Source organism: Corvus moneduloides, chromosome 1 (genome assembly GCF_009650955.1).
Source record: "Corvus moneduloides isolate bCorMon1 chromosome 1, bCorMon1.pri, whole genome shotgun sequence".
Taxonomy (NCBI): Eukaryota; Metazoa; Chordata; class Aves; order Passeriformes; family Corvidae; genus Corvus; species Corvus moneduloides.
In genome coordinates, this window is record NC_045476.1 from 78,023,312 (window position 1) to 78,034,517 (window position 11,206).

General features: G+C 47.2%; 1 protein-coding gene across 2 annotated transcripts in view; it reads right to left on the minus strand.

Moving 5' to 3' along the window:
• The window catches only part of TNFRSF11A (TNF receptor superfamily member 11a), a 30,409-nt gene extending 19,446 nt beyond the window's left edge, over positions 1-10,963 (minus strand). For both annotated transcript variants that reach the window (XM_032117103.1, XM_032117093.1), the window contains exon 1: positions 10,609-10,963. In XM_032117103.1, coding sequence (XP_031972994.1) covers positions 10,609-10,668 — 60 coding nt within the window. In that variant the 5' untranslated portion in view covers positions 10,669-10,963. The remainder of the gene's footprint in view (positions 1-10,608) is intronic.
• Between the last annotated feature and the right edge of the window lie 243 nt (positions 10,964-11,206).

An 11,206-nucleotide genomic window follows, 5' to 3' on the forward strand; every position in this document is an offset into this window, starting at 1 on the left:
GAAGAGGCAATCTTGGAAAAGGAAAGCTGGGCCAGCCTGGCAGCTGAACAGTGACACAGCTCAGTGACCCCTATACTCGAAGGAGCTCGTCTTCTGTAGCGCACTTCAGGCTAAAACCCCAAGATGGCCAGCAAAGGGTTGAGGCGACGATGTGGAACCAAGCACAAAGAGCGTCTTGAGCAGTTGATTCTCTACCCAGTCATCCATAAAGGTGACAAATGTGGTGAGACCAACAGCAGGTCCAGTCACTCGCTTTTTGTTACAGAATGTCCTCTTCTTCCTCGTTTGCCCCTGTTTAATAGTTCCTCTTTAGACAAAATGACTAAAAAAATTACTGAAGTGTCAAACAAGGGCAAAGTCATCCTTTTTACGGAAGGATATGCAAATCTGCTAAAGAGCATTCAGCTAAAGAGTCTGGAGTAATTTCTGAGAATCACAACTCAGCCTGAGGAGAAGCAGCAGGGCCCTGGACCAAGGCGAAGGGAGCAGGCTAATTGCTTGGCCACCTTTTGGAGACTGTTTCATACCACCAGGCTCTAGGGTATGATGAGGGCTGTTGTTATGGAATAGCTCGCAGCTGCATTAACCTGTGCTCTGTGCCAATAAGCAGCCTCTTCTGTGCCCGTGTCCTTCCCCTTCTCACACAAGCCAACACATTCATGAAGCTGCAACACTCCCTCTTCATTTATGCCCAGTGGTGCAAAGACAAGGCTCGCAGCACCCACAGGTTAACCCCCATGTGAAGGTGAGGGATTTTAGCCTGGTATGGACTGGCTGGACCTGCTGAGCATGAAAGCTGGGGGACAGAGGACAGGAAGGGAAACCAAAGCAACCTGGAGTTTTCTTATGGTGGGAGCCAAACTCAGGACTTTTTACTAACACAGCTCTGTTAATGTTAGGCTATCCCTTGTTAATCCCTCTGCCAGGCAGACGTGTCTGTCTCAAACTGTACATTAACTTCCTTTGGAGGCTGAGAAGTACTTGTGCTGCTGGCAGCACAATGACTTGATGCTTCACCATCACCAGCACATTCCTGCCAGTGTGTCCTTCTGAGACGGGGAAGTGCAATTCATTTACAGATGAGGAACTTGTACCAGGAGGCCATCTGGCTTTACAGAGGTGACAGGAAACCAAACCAAGTCTCCCAAGGCTCAAGTTTGCTCCGTAACCCCTGGAACATCCTTCCTCTCATCGGATGCTGGCCTATGGGTCAGAGTGATTTGGACACCACCAAGTTCTTATCTAGAGAGAGAAAGTGCCAACTTCCTCTGAAGTGCTTAAATGAGATAAAACCCAGCCTGGTCATTCCTTTAATGGTCTTGCTATTGACGAAGCTGCTCATTAAATCCCACCACCATGTGCAAGTAAGTGCTTCAAAGAGCTCTAGGTATCCTGTGTAAGTTTAATTTGTCACTTCAAAAGTGTGCAAAGCATCCAGATTTGCACCAGTTCCTAAAAAACCAGGCAGCTTTCCCATTTGATCAATATTACCTCAGAACAAGTTTATCCAACAGGGGAAGAGTCCAGGGGAAAAAAAGACAAACCTCCTCCAGGCTTGGTAGATATAGTTTGGTAAAGCACACCAAGACCTGCGTACCTTTAAGCACATGAGTACCACAATGGACTTCTTTGTAAAGCCTTGCTTACATCAAGGCTTGCAGAAAGATTGTGTTTTGGTGTCGAGTTGCAGGCAGCCTTTTCAGCTTCAGGTTTGGATATTTTTCTTGCTTATTTGTTGAAAAGGACACTAAGCAAGAGTGTGCTTGTGCTTTTAGGATTGGAGAACATTGATGACAGCACTACAAAGCAGCACTGTGTTACTCATACCTTAAAAAACCACACACACAGGTGCTTCTGAAGGGGAGAACCAGCAGCATTCAGACTCCTGTCCTCAGGCTTAAGGAAATATTTATTCTTTGTGCTGTTGAGCAATCGGAGGGCAGCAGAAGCTGTGTGTCATGGATGCTAAAATTACTCTTCTTGCTCTTCACATTTCAGAAAAGATAGAGTTGCATGGGCCTCTTTCCCTTAAAAGAAAAAATCTGGAAGAACAAGGTCGGGGGTTTCCACAGTCTTTTTCCCATGACACTTTTGAACAAGAACCTGAGGCCTCAATGAGCATTGCTCATTAGCAATAATCTGAGTTCTGCAAAAATTGAGATGTAAAGAGACATGTCAAGGAGTAACTATCTTTTAAGATGACACCTTCTTGATCAGTGCAGTTGTTTCTGGAAAGTATTCAAGTAATCTGTCATCATTTCACTGAGAAAAGCACATTTTTTTCTCCATTTATTGTTACAGCATCAAAGTACCTATGGGAAAGATAACTACAGTCTGTCCTGCTTTGCACACCCCACTTCTTCTCTATACTTTGGAGCCCAGGTTTATTCAAACCACTTGCTTTTGAGGTCCTTAGACTTGCTTGCTGTAAAACTGAAAAAATCCATGGATTTGGGGCCTTATTTGCCTTTGTTGCCAGGAGTGAGCTTTGAGCAATGTTTCCCGAACTGAAGTAGCCCCTGCAAGCACAGCTAAGACAGGCTCTGCACTCGTCTGCTGCTGCTCCTTCAAATATGAGCCACTGCCTCTGCTCTCACAGGTACCGACTGTGCCCGCAGCCTTCCAGCTTCCTACCCGATCTGGGTCAGCAGTACGGCTAACCAGACCCCAGATTTCTTCAGCCCAGACCCCAGATTTCTGCAGCCCACTGCCAGTTTCAGAGGCTTTCCTAAAAAATTATTGAAGAGTAAAAATAGAATCCGGCTCTCGACGGGCGCTGCTCTGTGGCTGGTGCTCCCAGCACTCTGTAGGAGCACATAATAGTAACAACTCTGGAAAATGTTACAGTTGCGGGTGTACCAGGGGAAAGAGGAGTCCTATGTTAAAGACTTAATCATAATCACGTTGCATGCGACAGTTCCCTCACGGACAGTCTTCACTGTTGATAAAAATTAAATCAAAGCAGCGCCCAAGTCACAGCTTTGCAATTCCGGTTATTTGCTTGCAGGCCTGTAATTCATCACAAAAATCTTAGATTGTGAATGAAATGCTTTTGGTGATGTCAACTTTCCAGTGACCAGTAAACCACATCACAGAACTACCACCACGTGGTAAAATAGAGCCGGGAAATGGCAACAGCTTAAACTAAATATTATTTCACTTTTAAAAATAGGTCCTTAAAACCTTGCTAGAGCCTGAATGCCTGAAGAGGCCAGAAAGAGTGTGAGGGATAAAACCGATAATGAAGAGTTGAAGAGAAAACTGTAACGTGCGGCCAGGACGTGGGCAAATGGTGGCAAAAGCCCTGTTCTCGCTATTCCCCTCGTCCCTCTGCTCCAGCATGCAGCCAAAAGCAAACACCTGAGCAACTGGTGCTGCTCCACCAGTGGGAAGGAGCATTCCTCAATCTCAAACCCACCAGAGCTATTTCTGGCCAGCAGCTACGCAAAGGAGAAGTGCTGCACTGACGGCTCTCACGGTGGGGTGGGGGCAGGCAGACAGGAACCTCAGGTATATCAGATATATCAGATGGGAGACAATGGAGGTAAGGGACAGCAGGGCTGAAACAGCAACTGACTGAAGCTGTGAATCAGTCTGCCTTCTTCTGTGGGCTGAAGATTTCTCATTACGTGCACAACATTTGTCATTCAGAGACCAAGTCATCTCCACACGGCAGCCAGAGGGGCATACTTAACATTTTCACTGCCTGGGCACTCAGTAGTGCCTGCATGTCCCCTGCACTTTGGTGCAAAACCTCATGCTTTAACCTATGTGCCCCCACAGCCACAGCAATTCAAAGACTAACAGCTACTAGGTAGAATACTCTGAAGATGAATCAGAAAATAAGAATCAGAGAATAAGGCAAGACCAACAGTTCATATCAAGCAGAAATAAAGACTGCAGAATAATGACATGATCAAAGATAATACCTAGGTCTGCTTGTGGTAAGGCTTGCAGAGGCAAATCTCTTCTAAATTAAACAGGTGCAAGAGCAGTGCTCCAAAGGAAAGTTTAGCAGCCTTACCACTCCAGGTACAGTCCCAATGACTCATGAGTAACTCTATGCCCTAAATTAATTAAAATTTAAAAAATTAATTATACTTAATTTAAAAAAAAAAGACACTAAAGCCACAATGATTTAGGGGGAGCATGCTCCTCTTGCATTTTAGTTCAGCAGATCATTTTTCTATGCTTCATCAGCTGAAGTTGAGTCTTAATGAAGAAATGACCATGGTGGACTTCTTGGGCTGGATGCCAGATTAGGAGTCCAATGGGGACTTTCTAGGCTTTTATGTACCCTTTCCTTCCAGCACGCCCTAGAGTGGAACGTAACATACTAATCTCTTACAATGCGAGGCGAGATCCCACAATCCTAGCTGAGCTGCTGGGCAGAATGAGAGAGAATCCTTCTCTTGGATTTTAGCATTGCTTGCAGAACAAATGCTGAATACTCTGCAGGCAGAAATGTGAAGGGCAGTGGTGGGGCTGCAGCCCTTGCCTGGGATGATGGCTGTCCGGAGGGACGCATGTAACACCCACAGACCATTCTGCTTCAGTGTGAGTTAGAGGGAGGATTGTATGACTGTACTGCACCTTCTCCATCGTGAAGGAATTGCTGCCTTTATTAAAGGGCTCATGACTGGACTGAGAATTTATTAATTCACTCTTCAGGTGTCATCATGAGGAACCAGCTCTGCCAGTGACTGTGGGCCAGTAATGTCTATGGAAATATTCTTCCCTGATTTGAAGAGGCTCTGGCTCCTTTTCATAAGCAGCCTGTTTTACAACATGTGGTATTGCAGGGGAGAGCTTTTCTTCCTGTGAGATCAGATTCAAGGAACCATCTCATCCTTGCTACCAAACAATGCAAAGTTACTGAAGAATACGTTGCTCATAGGGCAAAACTCTTAGCTGTGGCAAAATAATGCACTTAAAATAATTTCCTTGTGTGCTACACAAGCAATTTTAGGACTTCATATGAACCTAGTTGCACATTTTTCCCTATCTGTATTTCTGCATTCCAGATTAATGGGTTGCCTAACAAAACTTCACAGTATTTTTATTTCCATACGAGATTTTTTTCTTTTGCCTCCACTTTGACCACTGACTAAATATATTCTGCTCCCATCTGCAGTCACAAATGTTGTTCTTTGTCATTCTTGAACAGACCCTATATACTTTTTTTTTTCTTTTGGAGTAGCCACAAAGTGGTGAGGGTGAATGACCTCTTTTTTTTTTTTTCCCCTTCCTTGGCTAATTGGCTCTTGCAGGGTGGATTAAACTGGCTAGCTTGGCTCTTTTACCAAAACACAGCCTTTCCTGGTCTCTTTTATCTAGATTTTAAGAGGGGAGGCAGCCAGAGGGTTCTGCAGAGGCTGAGAGGCAACCCTGGGTCTCAGCTCTCTGCCTGCCCACTGTGCTGCCATCCTCTGCCACAGGCGCTGCTCCAGCCACTCCTTTGGGAACGTCGCAGGGAGGCACCACAAACACATCTGGCCAAGCAGCGTAGGGAATGTGCCTCTGCCGTGGGGATGCTGCTGGGCTCCTGGGCAGCAGAGGACCCGGAGAACAAGGATAAGGGTTGGGTGCTGCAGCCTACGCCGTGGCAGCTGGCCAGGGCAATGTATCCACTCCCTTCCCGGGCCTGCACGGGCAGACCTCCCTGTAACTTTGGTGGGAAACGGATGGGGCGCTATCCCAAGGTGATTAATGACTCTCCGGCTTCGTTTGCAGCCATGACACCCTGGGCACTGCACAAACACCAAAGAAAGCCATGCTGAGGACTCACACCCTGAGAAGGCAAACAAAAGGGAAGTCCTGCACAAAGCAGCTTAGGTGACTACACAGGTATGGGACACAAACCAGGATGTCCTGGAGTGCCAGGGTGATGTCAGCATTACTCCTCCTGTGCAGTGCTGAGCCCTCCAGAATGCACCCCATCACAAATGTGATAGCATACTGCGGTGACACACAGACAAGGAAAAATCAGGAAACCTGCATATCCCCAGTGCCGAGGCATCGCACCAAGTCCTGCTCCCACAGGGCAGACACAACAGCAGGCTGCCCTGAGTGCCAGCGCAGCCAGCAGAGCCGGATTCCCACCTGCAGCCCACCTTGTGACTTCCAGCCATTGCTGCTTGTGGAGTTTTTCTTCTACTACATGAACTTTGGACCATTGTCAAAGAAGAGTAAGTCATAAAAAGGGGCAAGTTCTTGCAGGCAGGCTATTGTGTCACATAGACCAAGGCCTACTCAAGTCCAGAGTGCAACCTGGTTAAACATCACTTAAATTTTATCTTGCATTTATAACACACAAATATTTGCCTTTGCGTTTTCCATCAGCAATGATGAGCCATTCTCAGAGCAGCTGCTTCTCTGTGCAAGAAACGCCAGCCAAGGCATCCTTAAAAATAGGGGTGCATGGTTGCAGCAGAAGCCAGTGCTGCCTGGCAAGCTGAGTTTCCATGGAAAGGAAGGGGACAGTCTATGCAAGGAGCGGAGCTGCAGCTGAGGTCATGATGAACCAGCTATCTCTGTTTCCCTCTTCCCTCCTGTGTAAGCTCAACCAGCTCCTGAAGCAAACATCTCCTCCAAGTGTCCAGCCAAGTGGAGCCTTTGCTGCAGAGCCGCCCCTTGCAGCACAAGGCCTGGCATGGAGGGAGATCTGGATTCTGTGGTCACAGCATGTGGGGGCAGGAACCCTCCTGGCTCTGGTCACCAGAAAGACTTCCTGGAGACCTGATCATACAGAGAGGAAGTGGGCAGGGAGAAGCAGGAGGACAGCTTTGCAGTAAGCATTACCTTTTCATTGCATCTGCCCGTGTACCTACTACAGGAGAGTCTTTCACCACTTTAACTCCAAGGGACGGATGGATAAACATAGCAAAGTGACTCAAATCTGATTCCTCTAAATAGTGTTAAGGTGTAAATGCCAGAGGGCACCACTTTGAGGTTTCCATGATTGTCTGTGTTGTGGTTATGCACGCATCCCTTTTACCATCTGTATTGGTTCTTGCCCAGCTGTCAAATTACATCCCACTTTCCTGAGCTTGAGGGTAATAGACAGTAATGGGCAATAGAAACAAAAAAAAAGATCCTTAGGGATGCAGTTAATCTCTCTGCTTGACCTGTTCCTTTGGGTTTTTTCTTCTGGCACAGTATGAAGAAAGCCCTGTGCCCTAAATGACATTGGCCAGTACCTTGAGATGTCTGATAAGCTTTGAATTCTACCAACTTGTGAAATGTAGCAAAGGTTTGTTTTGGTCCTGTAGGTGGGAAAGAAGAAATTACATCAGACAGAAGATGCTTAACATGAAAAGAGAAGTGGGACAGATTTCTTAAATTGTGGGTTTGATGATGTAGTTTTACATACATTATATTCTGTTGATATGAGGTGCTGTAAGATTTTCCACACGTTCTGGGAAGAACTGCAAAACAATTAAAGAGTTGCCAGTGTCCCTCATGGGAACCATTGCTGCAAGGGAATTTTTACAAATGAACTAATTGAATTACAGTAGCTTTGAAGCCCATGCTGTTAATGGTAGAATAAAGCCAGGAGTTTATATCAGATATTGTAGAAGTTTTGCTCTACTGAATGATTCCTTTGACTCTGATTGGAGAAGGAATAAGGGACCAGGAGAGCCCATGATGTAACACAGTATTGTCACTGTTACACTCTTCTTTCCCCTCTCTCATCATACAGACTGTGCATTTTAAGAAGTTAAAGAAAAATCTATATTTTGGCCAAAACTTTTCTATATTGCAAAGAATTCCAGATGCTTGCAATGAGCAAACCTTCCCTACGAAGTAGATGTTACAGAGTAGTGGAATGACCCATCCCGTGCCACAAAAGGGGAGATGAATCTGTGGTGCAACTGGCTTATTGCACACTTGCAAATGCACATTTCTCAGATACTTCGACTCCCATCTGATAGTAATGCTGATGCTCTTCACTGGTGTTAAGCAAGGAAAGGGATGTGACTATTCTGTGCAAAGAAGCTGAGCAGATCATGCCTCAGAAAGCAAAATGTCTCTGACAGGTGTTCAAAATGAATCACTTGGAAAGATCATGTTGTGGCTGAAGCACAAGATAAGCAGGGCTGAGCTCTGCTCCCAGAAGTTCTGCTCCACACTCGGTGTGTGACCTAGAACAAGTCACGAATTCTCTGTTCCCATTTCCTCTTTGGTGAAAATGATGACAATGATCATGTCTGTTCTCAGCAGAATTATGAGTGAGTATGCAATAACTTACATTTCTAAATGTTTCTCATTCTTTGCAGGAAATGCATTGCAAATATCACTGTTTGAGCACTGTTCCACTTTATTATCAAGTCTAAACTAACACAAATGCATCAGAAAGACTTCAGCCCTCCCACAGGTATTCGCACATTTGTTCCATCAGAAAGCATCACTCTTCTAAGAAACCACTATTCAAATCAGTCAGACAAAGGAGAAAATGAAAAGCTGTCCCAGAGCAGCACCTCTCTAAGCTTGCCTTGCTTTCACATTCTTGGCTTGTAGGTTCTGCTCACTGTTGAAGGCAGAATATTAAATTAATGGGCTCTTTGACAAATTACATCTTATCCTTATCCTTACACTACAGCTTTCCTGGAGCTCCCTACAGCTTTGTGCTGCTACTTGTCCAAAGCAACGGCTATGCAAAGTTGCACTGTGTACAAACACAGACTCAGAATTAAGCACGTGTTGGATGCAGTGGAAAGACTTTACACATCAGCCCAAAATAAATACAAGTTCCTTGTTTTGTGTCTTGTGAAAGGCTATGAATCAAGAGGTGAGAAATGATGAGGAGCTGTGGCTCCTGCATCAGGGTACCTGAAACATGCTAGGAGCTATACCATGGAAATCTGAAAGTCAAAAGCTAAGCCAGTTCCAGGCAGTAAGAATATTCCAAAGGGAAAAACTGCACTAAACCCAAATGGCTCCAGAGGAAGCAGGCAGGTAATGGTTAGTGACCTGATGTAAAGGTACGAAGAGCACTGAGGTCTGTTCTTCCTGCTGCATTGAACAGTACTGAACACCAGGGCAGAAAAAAAGAGACACAGAGGATACCGAGGAACAAGACAAACCACCTGAAGGCTTTGATGTAAAAGCCACTTTTGAAATTTGCAGGCTCAGTCATATACATATGGAGGACACCTGGAAAGCAGCAATTTGAGAGAAGCCTGAGAGTTAGGGTGGACAAAATGAAATGTATGTTTTAGAGGGGAAAAAAAGGCCTATGTGGTTTCAGGCAACATATTTAGGACCAGGGATCCAAAGGAAAGGCTCTCAGGACTGTGCGGTCAGACATTAAATTGTAAGCTGTAGACAGCAGAGGGTTTTTTGTTTTGGTTTGGGTTTTCTATCTTTTTTTTCTTGAAGCTGCACCTTGCTCTCAGGGAACCCAGCCATGGCCCGGTTACAGCACCATGCTGGGGGAAGCACTTCAAGTTACATAAGTCATCAAGAATAACAAGACACAGAAAAATACCAGAAGTTCAGATGAAAGAAATACAAATGGTAGCAAGGCTGCCAAACATTGATTAATGGAGGAAATAAAATGTAAATAAAGGGTAGCATGGGATTTGTAAATCCTGCCAGTCTAGAAGGGTCTAAAAAACCAGAAGGGAGGGGTAATTTTTAAGCTGTACAATTAGAAAGAGCAAAGCAAGATTCTGCAGATGTAAACCTCTGGAGGAAACGCAATGTACGCCATTCACAGGGCTGAGCAAGAGCTGGCTGTAGAAAATGGTCTTTCCGAGAGCAGGGGAAGACCAGCCACGATCCCAAGTGCAGCATGCTGACCAGCGGCCACCTGGCATCTCACAGAGCTGCAGCCAGAGCACGCTGTGTTTGCAAACAACCGCAGAGCCAAACCTCGCTCAGATCTTCCCCCGTCAGAGAAAAGGGCTGCCCTTGGGGGCAGCTGACCTGGCACCGGGCTTGGGTTCGTGGCGCTGTCATGAGCAGCACATCAACCTCCAAGCGAGCTCTGCGGCCGCTCTGAGCCTCAGCCGCCCGCTCGCGGACCCGGGCTCACAAGCCCGTCCCATGTCCCGGGGCCGCTCGGGAGCTGCCAGCATTTGGGATGGCGGGATGGCCAGAGCGTGAGGGGACTCATCCCGGGGGGGAAGCTGCAAAGCTGAACCTGGGCTGCGAAACCCCGCGTCCCACGCCTGAGGGACAAGTGTGCCCACGTTCTCTCGAATAAATCGGTTCGGTAGGGTGGAGTCTGCCTTATTTTTACTCTACATGCAAATTATATCCCTCAACAGCCTCATTGCAAATATTTTCTGGTTTCTCACACCCTGCCCTGGGCAGAAGCAGGCTGTTTTCCCTGCAGATCCCCTGGCTTCCTTTGCAACTTTGGGTTTGGACTACTTTGATTTTACAGAAGCGAGAGAAGCTTGTGAGTTGCTGGGATAAAAACAAAACCAAAACCCGAACAACCAGAGCGGGGGGGAAAGGCAGGCGAAGCTGTTCTGCCCAGCCCCGCAGGATGCGGCGGGCTCCGACCTCGCCGACTGCCCCGAGCAGCGGGACGAGCAAACCAACCCCGCGGGAGGGACGCGACACCCACCTCCCCCCTCCGCCGGCTCCCAGCCTTACCTGTTTGCCAGCGGCAGCGAGGCACAGGAGAAGGAGCCAGCAGCCTGACGGGACGGGCATGTCTGGGTGTCCGTCTCTGCCTCCTCCCGTGGCTCCTTTTCCTGCCACCGTAGGGAAACTAGATCCTTCCAGCCAAGCCCCCGCGCCCCGGCAGCGCAGCGAGGCGCATTTGAGCTGACTACTTCTCTTTCTTCCTTTCCTTCCTCTCAGCTACACGAGGGGAGAAGAGAGAAGAAGAAGACGAGAAAGAAAAAAAAAAAAAAAAAAGGCGCCTGGCTGTAGTTCCCACAGCATTTCCTCAGACTTGACATGCAGATTTTTTTTTCCTCGCTTCTTGTCCCTCCCTTTCCTTTCTCCACCCCCTTTTACAAGAAGTTTAGTCACCATGCCCACGTCCCTCCTCCGGCCGGTGGGGATTGCGTTCCCGGTCAGTCCTTCTCGGCAGGGCCATGCATCCACCTGCCCCCGCCTCCGCGCCCTCCCGTTCCAGCCCCCAGCACTTTCCCTCGCTGTGCGTCTGCCTTGGAACTGCTGCCTTCTCCTCTCCACCCTGGGTATCGCCTGTCACTGTCAGAGGACATCTTGGGCCTCAGGCAGC